We start from the raw sequence: 20,354 nt of genomic DNA, 5'->3' as shown, positions 1-20,354 counted from the left end.
CGAAGATTGGAGCTTTGGAAGAAGACGGGCATCCCTGGTGACCAATCGCTACGGAGTGAGGGCGGGGCTCCGAAGAAGCTGGCGCTACTGGCACAAGAGGAACGGAGGGCGTAACCCGGAGAGCGACGAAGATTGGCTGCGATGCGAAAGACGGGCAGGGCTGACGGCCAATCGTAGAGGCCGTGCGCCCTGGGCAAGACTTGGAGCAAACGAGGTGCAGAGTTTGGCCCTGAGCGCGGTGGCCGGAGGTGGCCTCGGGGGTCGCGCGCAGGGTCCCCTGAGGCTGTGGCAAAGTCAGACCCTCGGGCCACCCAACGCAGAAGCAGGACCTCCAACTTGGGCCCTGAGCTTGGCCATCACGGCTGAAGGACTCGTGGATAATTCTTCATCTCCTCACTACCCGCTGTTCCCCTGCAAATGATACGGAGAGGGCAGAGACTCGCTGGAGGTCACTCAGCTGCAGCTCCGGGTAGTGCGAAGATGTGGAAATAGGTGGAATCCTACTCACCACTCACGCACTTTGTGATTTTCCGGAAATGTTTGACTTCTCCGAGTTCAGGCTTTCTCCTCCACAGGATCAAATGACCTCCCTGTCGGGACCACCTCCCTGCCAAGCCTTTGGTGAATTAACCAAATCCTAACCACAAGTCCATGAGGTCAAAGAGACCACTGGCCCCACTTTACAGAAATCAGAGCACAGAGAGGTCAAGTTCCTTGCCCCTGGTCACAGTGCAGTTCAGCAGGCCCAAAGTAGCCTGCTTTTTTGGAAAAGGGGTAAGGCAGTGTCAGGGCACAGCCACTGGGGCCCTGAGTGACTAGGGTCTGAATACTTGTCCAGCCACTGTCTGACTGCATAACCTTGAGCAAGGCATTTATGAGCCTCAGTTTCCTCATGGGACAATGATTCCTACACCTTCATCTTTCCTCTCTGGGGCTTCACCCCTGGGAGAATTTATATTCCAGCCCTCACCTTGACCTTCTGGTGAAAGTCTTTGACCCTCTGCAGGTCACATCTGGCCTGTGAGCCCCAGCTTTTCTGTGAGGTGCGGGGTCATGGGATTCTTTGCAGATAGGGAGGCAGCTGCTGTCCAGTGCTAGGCTGTGTCATTGGCACCTCCCCCAAGCCCACCCTGTTCTCTGACTCACCAAGTGCTAGGGCAGAGAGGATTACATATGTTCCCAGATACTGGCTCTTATTTCCTCTAGGTGTGGGCTGGGGTTGGTGGAGATCAAGTTCAGAACCAGGGAATCCTGAGAGGGAGCAAGGCTGAGCTAGGCCCCAATATTAGCTCACATTTCAGGGCTGTGCAAGCCCCCTGCTAAGTGCGTAATCTATAACTTCTCAAAGGGCCCCTGTGAGGAAACAATGGGGGGCTCACAAGTGGGAGTCACTAGCCTGCGGCTACCATCTGCCTCCTGATATTCTCAGGATATTCCCACCTGAGCCTCCTCTCAAATATCTCCCAACTTGGTTGGCTTCCCTGCAACTTCCAGGCCCTGGTCTCCATTCTGCCCTCTGGAGAAGAGGAGGAGCTGAGTGCTGAACACCTACTGGGTGTCAGGTTTTTGATAAGCCAGGCACTTCTCAAACACCATCTCATGACCTGACTTCCAGATAGGGGTGATGGTGCCCACTTTGCAAATGGGAAAACTGGGCTTCGTGCAACCACTGTTTCTTGCTGGAAGGGCCTGGGGCTGGGTTTGAATCCCTGCTCTTCCTGACTAGCTGGCCACAGGACCTTCAGCAAGTGACTCAAACTCCCTGCCTCAGTTTCTCCAAGTAGCTCCCAGAGTTGATGGGAGCATTAACGAAATGAATGGAAGCAAACCACAAACATGTTGGTCTACAGCAAGTGCTTGCTGAGTGTTGGTTGGATAAACTGTTCTTTTCGGGGCTTCTGTTTCCCTCTCTGTAAATAGCACTTGATGGAATGTAGACACAGACCAACTATGGGCGTGGTTTGCCACCCAAAGTGGGAGATATTTATACTGGAGGAGTCCCCACCTGCAGCACCCACCTGCCAGGTCCTGTGAGGGAGGCAGTAAGCTCCTGGAAGGTCTCACAGTACCCCCAGGGACAGTGCCAACTGAGGCAAGTGTCAGGCAGTGGCCCAGCACTGGGCTGCCTCTCCTGATGGTGCCAGTGGCGCTGGCTGGGCTCTGGCTTCTGTTCACTCATCAGCAAGCTGGTGCTGGCCAACCTCCCTGCCACGTCCCAACAATGGCAGGCAGTGCCTCTTGGCATCAGCAACTGACATGCCCCACCATGGGCACCTTGGCTGTACCTGGCAAGGGTGCCCAGGGGATCCCAGCTTTTCCCTGTCTGCCTGGCTTCCCCTGGACAGGACACTGACTCTCTGCACCACCAGTTCCCGCTACTTCTCAGGAATCCCAGGAATCATCTGATACGATGGCCATGAGCCAGGCCTGGGCACGGTGACAGGGCTTAATCAACCGAGGCTAGAGAGCCATTTGCCCAAGGTCATGTTAGCAACGCTGGCAACAGAGGAGGGGCACGGAGGCAGGCCGAGCCAGGTTCTCATCCCATGTCGGCCCTTTGAATGCCGACAAGTCTGTTTCTCATCTGGAAAATGGGGTTCACAGGCCCTGCCTCTCAAATGTGTTCACAGTGAAAAAGCAACAGTGTTCCTTTCCCAGGATGCTGGGCCCTTCCCTGGCTGGAGGGACACATCCTTGACAGAGACGACAGTCAAGACTAACTGGTTCAAAGGCAGCCTCGCTCAGCCTCCCAGAGGCTCAGAGAGGTCAGGCCCCTCCTCGAAAAGCACACAACAGTAGAGGCAGAACTGAACGTGCTGACCCCTCCCTTGTAGCGGTTTCCCCCTTAGCCCATGTTTCCGTGTCAAAAACAAGGACAGGACGGCAAGCACTCCTTAAAAGAGTGCTCTGTGCCAGGCATCGCCTGAACCAGGCCTTGCCGTGGCCCTGTGCAGGGACACACTTAGCTCATTTCCAGGTGAGGAGGCAGAGGCTCACCTGAGGTGGCAGAGGAGGGACTGGAACACAGGCCTGGCGGACCTCAGTGAAATGTGGGGTCTTCAGCTGGAGGCGGGGCCTCACCCAGCCTGGGGATGTCCAAACAGGCCCTGACCCACACCCACTAAAGACACCCTCAGGCAAGGTGGGGAGGACTGATAAGCAGGAGCCACCCCTCCTGGAAGAAGCCTGCAGCTGTAGGAAGGCTGGTTGAAAGCCCAGGGGAGGGGACTGGGGCTGCAGGGGCAGAGGCCGTCCCTCCAACCACCCTGCGTACCTATTAATTTATTCAGGTGTACATTCAAAAACCTTCATGGGAAACTGAAGCAGAGCGGGGACCCAGGAGCCTGCCCATATGGAGCTCATGGGTGGGGGGGAGGGGCAGACAAAGGAGAAAAGCCTACAAGTGAGGTGACCTTAGATGGGGTCAGAGGTCAAGGACACAGCACAAGTAGTGATTGGCCGGGGCCTGTGCACGCGCCAGGGCAGAGGAACAATAGGGCATCTCTGAGAAGGCAATGTGTGATCTGGAACCTAGGGCCAGGAAGGAGCTGGCCACGGGGAGGGCTGGGGAAGGATGCTCCATGCAGCGTACATGTGCAAAGGCTCTGAGGTGGGGAGGCTGGAGTGACTGGAACTGTGATTAAATGGGAGCATGGGGAAGATGCGGGTGGGAGGTGGGTAGGGCCTGGAGGACAGTTTGGTTTTATGGAGAGGGCAATGGGGAGCCACAGGCAGGTTGAGAGCAGAGCTAAGGCAGGAATTACAGGGCTGGCACCTCAGACTTCCCCAGAAATGGACTAGTAGCACCCCCACCCCCACGAGACAGATGAAGAAACATGATGCTCACGGGGCCCCAAGGACTGCTCCAAGGTCACAGGAATGACCCAAGGTCACATGGGCGGCCAACCTAGAAGTCAAGTCGGGGCAGCCTGGAGCAGGTGTGGCTGAGTCCCCAGTGAAGAAGGTCAGGGCCGGGTGATGGGGTCAGAGGTTCTCATCAGCCCCACTGAGCTGGCAGCCCCCCGCCCCCCATCCAGGGGTGGAGGAGGTCTGCACACCACAGGAAGGTGGGACCAGGGTGATGCTCCCCCCATAGCTATTCGCATGGGCCAATTTCCATAGAAACCAGAAGCCTTCTGGGCAAGGGCCTGAGTTGATGTCAAGGACTGAACTCAAGACATTCTTCAGCCTAGAGGAGGTGAATGACCAGCAGTGGGGTGAGGACTCTGAGAGGTGAGAGGAGCTCCTAATGTATGAGCTGGAGGTGTCAGGCATGGCGCCTGGAGCCCACCAGGGGGCCTGAGGCTGCCCTGACCCTGACTGGGCCATGCGGGACGCACGAGCTGCCAGGTGACCACAACATGACCCCGAGGGTGAACACAGAGAAGGAGAGCTGGGGTCTGCCAGGCACCGCTGCCTGGCGACCCCTCCAAGACACTTGGGGAGGATGGACACTGGGGGCAGCGACACTGATCCCCACTTTACAGATGGGGAAACTGAGGCTCAGAGAGGGAAGCCAGGCTGCCCAAGCCAACCAGTGAGCGAGGACCTCAACGTGGCCAGGCGGGACAGTGCAGGAGGGTTCTCCTAGGGCAACTCGGGTGCTAAAGCTAGACGATCGGGTGTCTCCCACGTACCCAGCTCTGCTCCAACACCCTTCGGAGGGGGCTCTATCCCCTCCCCTCTCCCTGCTTTACGGAGGAGCAAATCAAGGCTCAGAGAGGTTAGGTCACCAGCTCAAGGCCACAGAGCTGGGTGGGGGCTAGACACTGAGCGCTCCAGCCCCCGAAAGTCAATGCACATTGAGAACAGCAACCTTGGCACCCTTGGACCCCAAGTCTGACAATGACCCCAGCAGCCCACCCCTCTGAGGGTGACAGTGAATCGTACATCCCAGGCTGCTCTCAAAACCCCTTCACTTTCCTCAGTGAACCCATGACCTCCCAGAACATGCACCCCTCTCCCCTGTTCTTTGAGGCCACTGGCTGTGGCTCCCATGCTGCATGGTGCTACGGAAGAGACCCTTCCATTGATCAACCAACAGTCTTTTATTACCAGGCATCACTGGCTGGCCTGGGACACCTGGAGACAAATGAGCCTTGGTCCCTGCCCTCTGTTCAGCACAGCAAGGCATCTGTGATCCATTTTACAGGTGAGAGAAGCAGTAGCAGGGATGAGCATGGACTTGTAGGAACAGAAGTGGGATCCCTGCCCTGCTTTGAGATTGGCCAGTATGGTTTCCAGGTTTCAGACAGACCTCTGGCCCTAAGCAATGCTGAGGGGGCGCTTCTACTAGGAAAGGGCAGTGGGGCTGGGTGGCACAGGACGGATGAAGCTGATGCTGTCAGCCGGTGAGCAGAACAGCATGCGGGGAGGCTGGGACCCAGGGGCTGCTTTCTGCTGTGTAGGCACCTCACTGATGCTCCCTTCCCACCCCCTGGCCAATGCTTGGTACCCATCAGAAAACACCTCCTGTTAAGGGGGGAGGAATCTGGAGGCAGAGTAGTAGGACATGATTCCCGCCCCCACCCTCTCCCCAGCTGTTCCTGAGTCACATGACTCACCCAGTCACAGCTCACACTGAGCCTGGGGTCATGGTGCCAGGTTACCCTTCTGGCCAGTCCACAGCTCTTGGAGCTCGACGTGGCAGCCCAGGTCCCTCAGGGCGGCCTTGGCCACGTCCTCACAGTCGCGATGGGTGGCACGGGCCCGCGAGATGAGTGCCTCAGCCCCTAGGTCCAGAATGGGCTGTGAGAAGGTCTGGCTTCGGGCCACCAGGTTTCGGATCAGCATGCAGGCCTGTTTCTAGAAGGGAGAGCAGAAGGCAAGTGGCTGTGAGCCAGCAGGTAGGAGCTGGGGGTGGGGTCCACTCTGACCTCGGAGTCCTCATCATAAGACAACATGGCTGCAGCCAACATTCAGCAGGTGCCTACGCTATGATTCATCAGGCTAGACTCATGCCTCCACTTCATCCTCTTGGCAGCCCTGGAGGCAGGGCTAATCACCCCAGCTCCCAGGGGAGGAGACTAAAGCTCAGGGTAGCCAAGTGCTTGGCAGGTGGGGCTGGTCCCTCAGGTGCAAGACCCAAAGTCTCAGCGCAACATCCCCTGATGCTGGCAAGAGCCTGGCCGGGCGGCAGGGGAGGAGGGCAGGGAAACAGTGGGAAAAGTGGGGTTGCGTACAGGGTCCATCTGTCAATTATACTGTTACTCATTCAGTCGGCATTTGTGCTCTGTGTCTCTGCTGGGGATGGGTGCTGAGAAGCACCCCAACATGGCATCCACCACCAGTGGGAGAGCAGGTGAGAAGCAGGTGAGGTGTGAGGGCCCGCCCAGCCGGGGTGGTCAGGAGTGGACAAGGTGATGGGCCAGCCAAGGGCACAGCATCCTGGAGGAGGGAGCAAAGGTCCCCAGTGGGACCAAGCCTGGTGTGTCTCAGGACCAACAAGGAGGCCCCTGTGCTGGGAGGGTATGAAAGGTGGGAGGCAGGGAGTGCCCTGGGGGCTGCTGCAGGGAGGAGTGTGGGTTTCTGGCAGGGCTGTGCATTGCCCTGTCTACACTTCACCTCTGCTGACTCCCCAGCAAGGCGTGGACAATGGCCCCACATGCAAAACACAAAGCAGCAGCCTAAGGTGGGGCAGGGAACCTTTCCCAAACCCCAGCAGATCCCCAGCTGCTGGTCCCCCCAACTCCTCCTCCTCCTCCTCAGATCCCTCTAAAGAGACTGTTAGGAAAGGAAAAGAGCAAATGCAAGAAGAGCAAAGAAGACAGCAGCGGGCAGAATTCAGCACATTTCTGGAGGATGGGAAGTAGACACAGGACATCAGGGGCTGAGAAGGAAGGAGACCCTGGAGCCTTGGGTCATGATGGGGATGGGACGGGGACAAAGAGGACCTGCACCCTCCCCCTCCCGCCCCCAGCAACGTGCACGCTGGCCTCTTGCTCCACCTGCCCACCAGGCTCCTGTCCCCTCCTCCCATCCCCCACGCCTACCTGCACGCCAACCTCCTGCGGGTGTGCCTTCATGGCCTGCAGTGCAGCCAGGGCCCCGCCGCCCTCCACGATGACCCGGCTGTTCTCTGGCTTGCGCAGTGCCAGGACACACAGGGCCGCGCAGCTCTGCTCACACACCTGCGGGGTGGGTCACAGGGATGGCTGAGAGGAGGCGGACAGACCCCCGCTGTCACCCGCTCCCCAGGTGAGTGCCCTGCCACCGCACCTGGACAGACCGCTGTCGGTCCACGTGTGTACTAGACCAGAAGTAACAGAAATGACACCAGGTGCATCAGCCAAGCTTAGGGGTGACGGTCACACCCCAGGCCCCTTGCTCGCCCCACCCTGGCCCTCACTCACCCTGCCCCCAGCCTCTTGCTCGCTGACCTCACCCTAGGCCTGGCCCTGCTTCGGGAGACGGGAAAGACCATTATGTAGATACGGATACTGATCTGGGACTCCAGCCATGCAGCCCCACCTTGTGTGTCCCCCTGCCCTGGGGGGGGGTACCTGGGGACTGGCCAGGTGCCGGGTCATGGCAGACACAATGGTCTCTGTCCCGCCAGCACGGACAATGGCATCCTTCACATCATCGTTGCCTGCGATAGCCCTCAGGGCGTTCAGCACTTGCTTCACAAGGTCCTAAGGAGAGGGCAATGCACGGGTCACACCTGGCCACACCCCTCTCCTGAGAGGCACCCAGGCATTAACTGCTTGGTTGCTGGATGGTGGGAGGGGGTCTCGAGGGAGGGTCTGGGGCTGTTTCAATGTCTGCTGTCTGAACACAGGTGGGGCCACCCCGGGGCGTGCAGCTGGCATGGAAGAGCAGGGTTATTCATCACTTGCTGTATAGAGAAGGCAGGGGAGGCTCGGGGAAGTGGACCCTGTGGTTCAGGCCACCTGCGTCCAGGCGAGGCGTCTGGATGATTTCAACCCCTGCCAAAACACACACAGAGGGGCGTGTCGCTGGCTCAGGCCAGCGAGCAGAGCACGGGTGGCCTCACTGAAGCATCACACACCTGAGCTGGGGTCTGGACCAGCCCCCCCCACCAACTAAAGGACAGTGAGAGAGAGTGGGTGGGTTTGTTTTCCCCCTAAATTTGAGGTCCTTCTCATGGGTCATGAGAAGTGAAAACTGATCTTTGGATCTGGGCTCAGCAGACAGGGCCAGAGTGTTCTGACTCAAGCCTGGCTGGCTGATCGGGGCCTAGAGGGGCAGAGTTCACTGGGAGGCCTGGAGCATTCCCCAGGTGTCGAGAGAAATGACAGAGTGAAACTCAAGCGAGGGGACTTCACACCCTAAGACAGCTCTGGACGCCCACCTGGTGGTCACTGCAGTCGGCCAGCAGGGCCACCAGGACGCTGAGGCCCCCGAGGTCGACGATCTCCTGGCAGAACTCGTTTCGGACAGCCAGGCGGGACAGGGTGCTGCAGAGATCACTCAGGATGCTGGGGTTGTCGGGGAACGCTGTAGATGGAGGAGGAGGAACCGCTGGGGTGAGGAGAGAGAAAACCAGCCCACGCTCCGAGCCAGTAGTCCTGGGAGGAATCCCGAATCCCGCTCCACCAGCGAAGCCTGGCCCCTCTGCCTGGCCGGGTAGCCGCCTGTACCAGGAGGGCCCCAGGGACCACAAGGCGCGGGGGTGGGGGCGGGGTGCTGCCTGGGCCTGCAGTGCCCCCTGCTGGCTGCCGGGGAAGACACAGGACTGTGCCCCAGATAAATTCCAGACCAACTGATGATCTCGGCTAAAAAAAGAAAACCATAATAGTGCTATAATAAGACATCCGAGACTATTTTTATGATCTTGGGTAGGGAACGACCTTTCTAACTGCAACAGGACACCTAGAAGCTGCAGAGGGACATATGGATAGAGTTGACCTGAGCAAAATTAAACACAGATGCTGAAGACAAAGCTCAGAGGCACCAGGGAGGAGAGGCATGACTGAGAATGAAGAGGGGAGGAGAGTTAGGGAGTTAGCAGGGGGGCACGGAGAGCCATGACACAGAGCTCAGTGATGGTCATTTATAGGGCCCCCCTGGCCAGGCCACAGTCCCCAGTGACTCCATGAATACTAATCCGGGTGTGCTGTGGAGGCATTCTCTAGATGTGGTACATCCACGACCAGCTGACTTCAAGGAAATGACCCTTGACGGTCTGCGTGGGCCTCATCTAATCAGCCAAAGACCTTAAGAGGGAAACTGAGGTCTCCCTGAAGAGGAAGAAGCTCACTGGCAGAGTACAGTGTTGGTTCCTGCCCAAGCCTCCGGCCCACCTCACAAATTTCAGATTCAAAAGCCCCACGACCACATGAACCAATTCCCTGCAATAAATCTCTCTCTCTCTCTCTATATATATATATACACATATATATGTATACATATATATACAAAAATACACACACACACACACACACACACCCTACTGGTTCTGTCTCTGTGGTAGCACTCTCACTGATAGGAGCTCCTGCAAATAAACAAGGAAGATGCAAAGCACCCCTTGGAAAAGCAGCCCAACTTTGCAGCTGGTTTTCACCCTCTCTGGAGGTGTGAAGGGGAGAATGAGGCAGGCCTCACTCCCCCACAGACAGGGCCAGAGTCGCACACACAGGCCTGGCAAGACAGCCGGAGCCACAGGACAGGCTGGAAAGGGGAACTCATTCTTCTAGCACCTTCTGTGCACCAGACCCCAGTCAGGCCTTTTCCAGTGGGTGCAGTGGACAGAGGTCAGGGGCTTTGGTGCCCAAACGTCACTGTTGTGACCTCCCTTGGCTGCCTCATCAGGGTCACCCCAGAGTCAGGCACATGGACATGCACAAGAATGGGCGGCCAAGTATGAACCAAAGTGTAAACCTCTGCCTGGGAGCGGCCACAGTGAGTGCCAGCAACACTCCCCCATCTTTGGGAAACAGCACCCTTATTTTTCCCTTTGAGGAGCCCTCTTTTCCACTCTCAGTCTGTGTTGCTGGACAGAGCCAAGCCCCCTCCCCAAATGGTTTAGAGATGAGCGTGGGATGTGGTCTGGGCCAATGAGCGCTGGCTTGGAACTCTCTTGGAGCAACTAGGAGTAAGGACACTGTTATGCTAGGGCTGCCATGCAGGTGGGACCAAGCTGACAAATACAAGTGGTGCCCAGAGCCAGCCAGACCTGAAGCAGTCCTAAACCCTGACTCACTCTTGCCACACCTGCTCCTACCTTTGGCGGCCTCAATGAGCACCTTCAAGCCTCCATTCTCCTGCACGATCATCTTGGCATGGTCATGGGCACGGCCGAAGGGCACACGAATGTCATCATCAAAGGTCATGATGCGTAGAGCCCAGCAGGCCTCCCTGACCACGTCGGCACAGCAGCTGTGCCGGGCAATGGCGCCAGTCAGCAGGGGTAGCACACCGGCCTTCACCAGGCTCTGCCGGTTCTGCTCGTGCTTCAGGCAGGCGTGGCGCACACAGCGGATCCCCGAGCAGGTCACGTTGGCCGAGTCAGCATTCTGGGCCAGTGTGGCCACCAGGAGCTGCAGGCCCTGCGTGTCCAAGAGGTCAGGCTGGCCATCAGTCAGGGCTGACAGGGCATTGAGGGCCTGGAGCAGGAGACCCTGGTCACCTGCTGCGGCCAACTTCCAGGTGGCGAGGAGGATGGGGTAGGCCCCCTTCTCCGCTGCCAAGAAGCGGCATGCCTTTTGCTGCTTGCACTGCTCGCAAAAGCGGGCGAGGTGTGCTGACACCTCCTGGGGGTGAGAGCGGGCCATGGACTCCTGCAGGTCATCCAGAGCCTAAGGGACATGGGAGAAACCTCAGTGTCAGCTCAGTCCAAAGACGGTCACAGCGACAGTGCTGCACCCCTGTGGGATTCCCTCGTGTGGGATCTGGGCCTTGGTGGAAGTTCTGTGGGGCTAGTTCCAGCTGTGGCAGCTTCCACACTTGTGCTTGTATTTGTTTATTTTTTAAATATTTATTTATTTGGCTGTGCTGGGTCTTAGTTGCGGCATGCAGGATCTTACAGTTGCAGCATGTGGGATCTTTAGTTGCAGCATGCAAACTCTTAGTTGTGGCATGTGAGATCTAGTTCCCTGACCAGGGATTGAACCCGGGCCCCCCCCGCATTGGGAGCGTGGAGTCTTAGCCCCTGGACCACCAGGGAAGTCCCCACTGAGCTTGAGAGGCCATGGAGGAAGGGAGGGAGGGAGGGAGAGGGAGAGAGAAAGAGAGAGGCCCTGCCATCTCAGTGTCCCTGACAAGGAGCCACACACACGAGTACAGACATTAAACATTCTAGCTCTAGCTGCCATTGCATGAGAGGCCCCCAAGTGAGACCAGCAGAAGAACCATCCAGCTGAGATCAGTCAACCCAGCAAAATCATCAAAAACAATAAAATGGCTATTGTTTTGGGTTGTTTGTTGTTGTTTTTTGGCCATGCCACGTGGCTTGCAGAATCCTAGTTCCCCGACCAGGGATCGAACCCGGGCCCACAAAAGTGAAAGCATAGAGTCCTAACCACTAGACTGCCAGGGAATTCCCCTTGGGTTGTTCATTATGCAGTCATAACTAACTGACATACCCACCAATGGCTAGCTCTCTAAGGAAGGTGAAAGCCACCTTTACCAGTCCTGCCCATATCATATACCTCCCGTTCATCTCTCTCATTCACTCCACAAATATTTACTGAGCACCTGCCAAATGAAACCATGCTGTACACACGGTTGGTTTACCTATGTTCAACTCTAAGCCCTTGGGGAAAAAGCTTATAATGAGAGAAGACAATTTGAATAGGGCACACGAGTCTAGTAGCCACTCAATGCCATGACCTGAGGACCTGTCTCAGCTTGAGCCCAAGATGAATCCATGCCCCTTGAGTTTATGACATCATTTGCATCCAGCCCTGGTGAGGGTGGGTCTACAGATACCATCCGCCCGAAGTGCTTTGATTTGGCCTCAACTGCCATGAAAGTCAAGAATGCCTGTCAGCCAACCCTCGCTGAGCTCTGATTTGTGGACTTAACTAAACATATGCTATGATGAAACAGAATATTAAGAAATAGGTTAGGGCTTCCCTGGTGGCGCAGTGGTTGAGTCAGCCTGCCAATGCAGGGGACACAGGTCTGTGCCCCGGTCCGGGAAGATCCCACATGCCACGGAGCGGCTGGGCCCGTGAGCCACGGCCGCTGAGCCTGCGCGTCCGGAGCCTGTGCTCCGCAACAGGAGAGGCCACAACAGTGAGAGGCCCGCGTACCGCAAAAAAAAAAAACAAAAACAAAAAAAAAAGAAATAGGTTAATTGGCCCAACATTGTAAATCAACTCTACTTCAATAAAAAAGAAAATTTTTTTAAAGGTGAAAGAAATAGGTTAAAACCTATTTGTGTGTGTGACTTGAATAGACATTTCTTCAGAGAAGATACACAAATGGCCACTAAGCACATGAAAAGATGTTCAACATCACGTCATTAGGGAAATGCAAATCAAAACCACAATGAGACACCATCATGCCCATTAAGGTGGCTACTATGAAAAGAAAAACAAACAGAAAATAACAAGTGTTGGTGAGGATGTGGAGAAACTGGAACCCTGTGCACTACTGATGGGAATATAAAATGGTGCAGCTGCTGTGGAAAGCAGTATGGTGGTTCCTCAAAAAATTAAACCAAGAGATCCAGCAATTCTACTTCTGGGTATGTACCTAAAAGAATTCAAAGCAGGGTCTCAAAGAGATATCTGTACACCCATATTCACAGCAGCATTATTTATAGCAGTCAAAAGGCAGAAACAACCCTAGTGTCCATCAATGGACGAATGGATAAACAAAACGTGGTGTAGCCATACAATGGAATATTATTCAACCACAAATACTACAACATGGATGAACGTTGAGGACTTTATGCTAAGTGAAATAAGCCAGTTCCAAAAGGACAGATACTGTATGATTTCCCTTAGGTTCACATCCATGGCTGTCTCCCCCTCCTCCTCCCTTTTTTTTTGGGGGGGGGGTGGTCCGTGCTGTGTGGCTTGTGGGATCATTTCTTCTCTTTGGATCTCAATTTTGCCATCCTTTAAATGGGGATGATAACCCTACCCTCACAGGTGTCTTTGGGTTAATAACTGAAATGGCATGAGGAAAGCACCTGGCACAGAAATGAGTCCACAGCCGGTTCTCAATAAACACTGGAATCTTCTGCTGTTTTACCAACAGTTTACCAGTTTGATGGATGACCTTAAATAAAGGACTAAACCTCTGTGAGCTGTACTTTCCTTGTTTGGGTCCCTGGAGAGCAAGGGCAGGCTCTGGGCCTCCGTTTCCCCATCAGAAAGCCAGAGATGACACCACTTACCTTGCAGGCCAGTGTGAGTGCTAAGGATGGGCTGTAATGTGTCAGTAAAGAGCCGGTGCTCAGTAAGTGACAGCCTTACTATGTATGACTGCACTCTCTTTTCCTGGGATTCCTGTCCAATTTTCTGAGCAAATTCAGTGGTTGGGAGGCCAGAGAGGCTCCTCCAGGGGGGCGTCCACCCCAAGGCTCCCAACACCGAGACAAACATGAATGCTATCCGCCCTTACATCTGGAGTGCTACCCACTCCCTGTCCACTCTAACAGCTCCAACCCCAGAATGTGGCATGTGGGTGGGCGGACAGATCACAGTGGCCCCTGAGAGGCCCTCTGACGTGGACTCAAGGAGCCCTGGTTGCACAGTCAGGCTTGCCTGTGCTTGCTGAGTAGGCTCTGACCTTCTGAATCTGTGTCTGCCATCTGGGGACCAGGGAAAGGGTGCCCCCGACAGAGTTATGAGGTGATGCAGGACCATGCATGTAAGGCCCAAGTGGGCTGCCCTCTCCTACCTGCAGGATGTCATGTGTGGGCTCCTGGGGTCCATCCGCAGAGACTTTCGGCGTCATCTTTACAATGTTGCCCAGATCAACCCCTGCGGGGGATGGGGAAATCAGGAAACAAGTGACAGCCATCATCTCCAGAGGCCTGCTGGAGTCACACCTCATGTCCCTTCAGCTGGGACCACTCTACTCTGGAGGCCTTCAGGGATCTGCCCAGCTCCCCCCCCCCACTCCCTCCCTGCCTGGGCAGGGCCCAGCAGCCACGCCCACACGGTGGTGTGGGGTGTGGGGGTCTTTGTACCTCGGCCCCGTCCAGCCAATGGGAGCAGAGGAGTAGTGAAGCTCCGCACCAGCACCGCAGTGAGGGACACACTCTGCCTGGTGGGCCGAGAAGGGAAGGGAACCCATGGCCTTCTCCCTTGGGGCTCCCATTGTTCTTCACCCTGGCTGCATCCCCAGCCTCATCTGCACCCCCGAAGGAAGCCCTCACTGTGCAGAACCTGTCTAGGTGCCCCACCAGCCCCTGTCCAGTGTCTATACGCTACTCCGTGCCCGGGACACCAGCTTCTGACCTCGAACGCTGGATCCCCAGTCTCCCTTGCCCTCTGGCGTCTGACTGGGTTTGGTCAACGGGAAGCCGGACTCAAGATCAGGGGCACGAGGAGTGGGAGGGCAGGGTGTTCATCCCCAGCTTCCTGCCTCTGCCTCTATCAGACGACCCTCATCCTTTGCCTTGGCCTGTCATGGGAAGGGGGAGGTCCCTGCTGTGGCTAGCAGGGTCTAACCCTGCCCACATTATTGCAAAGAGCTCCCTCTTAACCAGTCTCTTCCACGGCCTGGCTGGAGCATGCCACCTGTTTCCAGAGGCTGGTGACCAACACCCCTTCTGCCTCCATGAACTCAAGCTGGGGTGCAGGTGGGGCAGGGAGACAGGTGGCCCTGTTTCTCGGGAGGTGGTCAAGAAAAGTCTCTTCAAGGAAGCGACAGTTAAAATGAGACCCACCTTGAAGGACCCAGCCCTGCAGATGTCAGGGTAAGGTCCAGGCAAGTAGAGAGTGGGCTCCAGCGAGGTGGGAGTGGGTGGCCAGCGTGCCTGGGGCAGAGTGTAGACAGAAGATAGTGGCCAGGGCTGTCATTGCCAGGAGGGATGTGGTCATGGCAGGATACCACTCTTTTCACATTAAGAGCCATGGACTGGAGGCGACTCTTGGGCAAAGAGCCAGACCAGCGCTGAAACCGAGCCACACTGCCCTACCTTGTGATTCAAACTGCTCCACGGCCTCTTTCACTGCCTCCTCTGGCCCCATCTCAAACTCCTCGATGTTCTCCCGAACGGCTGCATCAAAGGTCTCCTGGGTGATGCGCTTGGAGGCCATCTTCATCTCCTCTGTGTGGGGTCAAGGGCACCCAGTAGTTGCTCCCAAGCTGAGAAGGTGAGAAGTAAGCATCATCAAGGGTCAGAGGGCAAATGAGAACCTGGCTACCACTTAGGGAGCATCTACCAAGGGGCCAGAGCCTATAACCACCCTGGAAAAATTCTTACAACCTGAGTCACAGGAAAGCGTGATCTCCCAACATCCACAGAATATCTAAAAGTACAGACAAGGGCAGGTAGTTCAATATATTTTATCTAAAAAATGGGGAATGTTAATACAATGTATGTCCTTATAGTAAAAAGTAGTAACAGTAAAATAAATATAAAATATCTTGGGCTTCCCTGGTGGCGCAGTGGTTGAGAGTCCGCCTGCCGATGCAGGGGACACGGGTTCGTGCCCCTATCCCGGAAGATCCCACATGCCGCGCAGCGGCTGGGCCCGCGAGCCATGGCCGTGGAGCCTGTGTGTCCGGAGCCTGTGCTCCGCAACGGGAGAGGCCACGACAGTGAGAGGCCCGCGTACAGCAAAAAAAAAAAAAAAAAAAAAAAAAAAAAAAAAAATCTTAATAATATTATGTTGTACGTTGTATGATTATAATATACTATATTATAATATAAACAATATTATTCACATATTACTCTATTATATAGTTATGTACTTCAAATGTACTTATCTAATGAAATACTGTTATGATAGTATACCACTGCACTAATAAAATATAAAATGGTGTTAAATAATTACTTATTTAATTAAATAACAACAATAAGTAATGTTTATTACTGTTACTATAAATATCTATTATTATTACTAAATAATAACAAATAAAAAGAAAAGTAAATCAAAAGCTAATAGAAATAGTTACCTGTAAGGGGAGGTAGAGAAAAGGATGGTGAGAGCAGGAATAGAAGCTGCATTATTCTCTCTTAACATACCTTGTTTTACAGGTTTGAATTTGGAACTCAACTAAATGCTTTATGTGATTAGGAAAAGAAATACGCCAAAATAACCAAAATAAAAATAAAAGCAATCCCTAAAAATCAAGAGCAAAATGAAAGCCACGAACCTACCAGTATTTCTACGTGGATCAGATCATTTCATGCAATTTTAAAACACAGTGATATGACTGTATGTTCTTACTGGGATCTACCCTAAGGATAAAACTGCAAAAGAAAATCTTCAACAGTTTTCAGTAATCATATTATTGGAAACCACATTAGAAATATTATTCAGAAACAATTATAGATGTAGCAAATAAGTAATAATGTTTATATCATTAGGAATGAGCATAAAAGAAGAAAGATTCTAACATAAAATCAAAGAAGTGAAAACTCAGAACTCCTAAATTTGAACTGGAAATATGATATGAACTCATGATGCATTTTCTCTTGAGCAAATAACCAATTTTCTATTAATATGAACTGAAAATGCCTGGAGAAAATGATACCACAGCAGCAATGAGCAGCACCCTGAATACCAACTGTGGTCTCTAACTACCATTTCCCACCAAAGAAGCCAGGGCTCTTGGAGTAAGAGTTGATTCCAGGTCTGGGCAGGAAATGGGCCAGAGAAGCCAGGAGCATCAAGTGAGACCAGAAAGCAAAGAAGCTTCTGAAGACCACTGGGGTCATGCTGTGCGGTATGGCCAAAACTTTAAAAAATGAGAAATACATCACTTTTCAAACTTATAGTAAAGTTGCAAGAATAGTACAAGGAGCACTGTATAAGCGGAAGGATCTCCTAGCTTCACCATCTGTTAACATTTTGCCATATTAACCTCTCTCTATGTGAGGGAGTGTGTGCCTACGAGTGTGTGACATGTACATCATTTGAGAGTGTGTTCCAGTCATGGGACCCCTTCCTCCTACAGATGTCAGCATGAAAAGGACACTCTCTTATACATTCACGCAAAACTGAAATTTAACACTGATACAATGCTATTTTCTAACATATAGCTCACGATGGACTTTCTTGATTGTTGTAATATCGTCTTTTAAAACAGTTTTGTTTTTTTCTGGTCCCGAGTCCATTCCAGAATCATGCACCATAGAAAGTACAGAAAGTGCGTTAGGGGGACAAAGGCACATGGGGGCACTAGGACTGTGGCATGGGAATGTGCAAATTTGGGCTGTGAGGGAAACAAGCCACCCATGCCCTCACTTCTCTTTGTGGAGGCAGCACAGGATGTGACTATTCCATCTGTGTTTGTGCATATGCTTGGGCTGGAGGTCGTGGGGAGGACAGGTTCCAGAGCCAGCCAGGGGGGCTCAAATCCCTAGCCCTACACTTAACCTCACTGTTGGTCAATTCTCATGTGTGACACAGGGACAAACACAATCTACCTAGAGGGCTGCAGTGAAAATTCAACGCATCAATCTCTACAAAGCACTTAGAACAGGATTTGGCACAGAGCTCAATAAACATCACCTAGTTGTTCTTTTCCTTTGTTGCTTAAGAGGTAATTCAGCCAGTTTACTGGGGGGTGGCAGACATAAGGCATCAAACACCTCACCTCACTCCCTTGCAGATATCCCCTTCTTTATTCTCCAGAAGAACAGGGAGCCTGTTTAGGGATTGCTAAGGATTTCCAAATCAAAGGTGGAGGAAAAGAGTAAGGATTTTCTGTTTCAAGATAAAGAATTTCTCACTGGGGAGCCCAGGCTGGTGGTGGTGGGGTGCTCCAGCTCTGAGGGGCTGGATGCTGCTGGAGGGACTCTGCTTCTGGCTCTGCCACCAGACGTTGCTTCCGCTACTCTGGCCACGCTTCAGACTCAAGTGGGCCATTGATGAGTGGCCACTCGGTCATAGAAGCACAGTCCTAAAGGGAAATGTCATTGTGCCTACTTTAAGGATGAGGAATCTGAAGCTCAGAGAGGCAGCAAGAGGCCTGGCCAGGATCCTATCCTGTCTCATTAACACTTTCCCTCCACCTACGTCCTCTGCGGAGCTTTCACCAGCCCTTCCAGGCCGCCTCCTCATGGGAGCCTTCCCTAGCTACTCAGACAGAGCCTGTGTACTCTCGGTACCCCCCCCCACCCTCCCCACCCCAAGAATCTCCCTCTGCTCAGCCCTGAGATCCCTGAGCTGGGGAGGTCAGTGTCTGGCTCTGGAACCACCACTTAGGACAGTCCTTCAGGGTCCCCTGGGTCCAGCACAGACCTGTGGGAGGCAGGGACAGGGATGAAAGTACAGCTCATGAGAAAGATGGTGCCTGGGAATGGTCATCTGGGAGCCACCTGGGGAACAGCCCAGGCCAGGAGAGGAAACAGCATTACCGACCCCCACGCTGCGTCCAAGGTATGCTGAGGGGAAGGGAGTTATCAAGGCTCTCATCTGACAGCCTGCTTCCCTCTCTAAGCCATGGTTCTGCTTATCAAGAAAAGGTGCCCTGACAAACCGGGGACCCTGAATGATTCATCTTCCTCCCCCTGCCACACCCACCCTGGTTTAGGTGGCCTCACCTGCTTCCTCCCTGCCATACCCCGTGTCTCTGTGCTCTACAAGGCAGCCACAGGGAGACTTGAAAGCACAGAGACCGCCTCATTCACCTATTCAAAATCCTGCAGTGGCTTCCCAACCCTCTCAGAACAAAACCCAGTTCCCTTACCAGCCCTTTCCCTACCTACACCTTCTCACCTGGGCTTCCCCGCCTCTTTCTCATTCTTCCCAGCTACCCAAGGGACATCCTTCATAACCACTTTGTTTAAAGCAGCCCCGCTCTCCTACCGCATCACTCTCATTTAGTATTTTAAGACTATCTCAACATGGAGCGAAATGGTTCATCTATTTATTTGCTTTTACTGTCTAGTCTCCTCCCCAATGATATTTAACCTGCATGAGAGCGAGGGCCCGTTTTGTTAAACATTTTCCCTCCCAATGCCTAGGATGGGGCCGGACATGCAGCAGGCAGTCAGTACATACACAGGTGGTGAAAGAATGAATAAATGAAAAAAAGCGAAGGGCAGGGAAGTGGGTGATTTTGTCCCTGGGCGGCTTCCGTAACAGTCTTGCATTACCCAAAACCAAGTCCCAGAAGGGCGCGCCACAATCACTAGTCCGACCCCGTGGCGTCCACTCCCTGCCTCGCGCGCGAGGGGGCTCGGCGGCCACCGCTCCTCACCCGGTCTCTGCGGCCACGTGGGGAAACGGTGAGGTTCGCGGCTGTCACCGGCTGCGCCGCCTCTGGTCCCTTTCGGCCGCCGTACTGCGCAGGCGCTTTGGCGCCGCCTCGCCTCGGCCTCCCTCAGCCCTGTGAACTGCTCCCGGGGTGACCAAGGGTGACCGTAAGTGCATGTAAAGCCGAGGGAGCCAACAGGTGTGCGGCGGTGGCGTCTTTGTCTCCTTTTTCGGGCGGTTCCCGTTGCCGCCGCTCCAAGCAGAAAAATTTTTTGCCTCAGGAGTGTCCGCCCTGAAGACGGGGCAGTGCGCCTGCGCAAGAGGGTTTGGCGGCGGCTGCCTGCGCCTGTGCATCAAGGCTCGGCGGCGGCCTGCGCCTGCGCGGCGCGGCGCTGCGGAGACCGTTGGCTCATTTGCATGTCCCCGCCTCGCGCGGTGGCGGCGGCGGTTGAGGAACCTGAGGCGGCGGTTGGGGGCGGCTCCGCGTGCGGTGGGCTCGGGGTGAGGCCCGGGCCAGGGCGTTGTCGACGGTTGGGCCCCGGGGTGGGGGCTTTGGGCTGGACCCCGGGAATCCCGAGTCTCCACGATGGCGCCGCGGGCTCGGCCCTTGGCTGCGCGGCGGCCGCGTCGCGTCCGGGTCGGCCTGGGGGCTGTCTGCGGCCTGCCGGGCCCGACGCCCCCTTTTCTTCGTCCTCGGAGGCCGGTAGGAGGCAGGCCGTGCCCGAAGGGGTTCATCCGTTCGGTCGTTCATTCATTCAACCTGAGCCGGGAGAGACCCCTCTGGTGGGGCGATAACGGCGGCGGGGCGCTGAATCCGGCTCTTTGCCATTTTTTAACTGGTTCAGTCCCCACAGCAACCCCCATCATGAGCTGCCCATTCCATAGATGGGGAAGCGGAGGCACGGAAAGTTTAGGTCACTTGAATTGATCCCGGGCCACCTGGCCAGGAGACCCTGCCCTTCGGTAGTAGAGAAAAAGGGGGCCCCGGGAAAAGGGCTGAAGGATAGTAAAAGGGGGTGATGGTTATAAGAAATGACTATAAGGCAGGGGCAGACT

At 54.6% G+C, this 20,354-nt stretch overlaps 2 protein-coding genes across 8 annotated transcripts in view; one reads left to right on the top strand and one right to left on the bottom strand.

Moving 5' to 3' along the window:
• Positions 1–5,029: 5,029 nt before the first annotated feature.
• Positions 5,030–19,387, bottom strand: ARMC6 (armadillo repeat containing 6). Of its 2 annotated transcripts, none has more exons than XM_081233802.1 (8): positions 19,303–19,387; positions 15,065–15,234; positions 13,819–13,901; positions 10,187–10,760; positions 8,315–8,460; positions 7,503–7,634; positions 6,993–7,130; positions 5,030–5,805 (listed from the first exon to the last, which is right to left on the bottom strand). In XM_081233802.1, exons 2-8 carry the CDS (start codon positions 15,189–15,191, stop codon positions 5,593–5,595), a joined length of 1,413 nt encoding a protein of 470 aa, XP_081089928.1. In that variant the 5' UTR covers positions 15,192–15,234; positions 19,303–19,387; the 3' UTR covers positions 5,030–5,592. The 2 variants fall into 2 exon arrangements, with proteins under 2 accessions (XP_081089928.1, XP_081089929.1); XM_081233803.1 differs by lacking the exon at positions 19,303–19,387 and adding an exon at positions 19,199–19,292.
• Positions 19,351–20,354, top strand: part of SUGP2 (SURP and G-patch domain containing 2) — a 32,504-nt gene continuing 31,500 nt past the window's right edge. For 5 of the 6 annotated variants that reach the window (XR_014015815.1, XR_014015816.1, XR_014015817.1 and 2 more), the window contains exon 1: positions 19,697–19,799. The gene's annotated coding sequence lies outside the window, so the exon portion shown is untranslated. Of the gene's footprint in view, positions 19,466–19,696; positions 19,800–20,354 lie in introns of those variants that run through there. The other variant, XM_081233801.1, reaches the window with a different exon arrangement.

This window comes from Mesoplodon bidens, assembly GCF_964165515.1.
Source record: "Mesoplodon bidens genome assembly, chromosome: 4".
NCBI lineage: Eukaryota > Metazoa > Chordata > Mammalia > Artiodactyla > Ziphiidae > Mesoplodon > Mesoplodon bidens.
The sequence above is the reverse complement of the archived record's forward strand: the minus strand, read 5'-3'. Positions and strand labels throughout refer to the sequence as shown.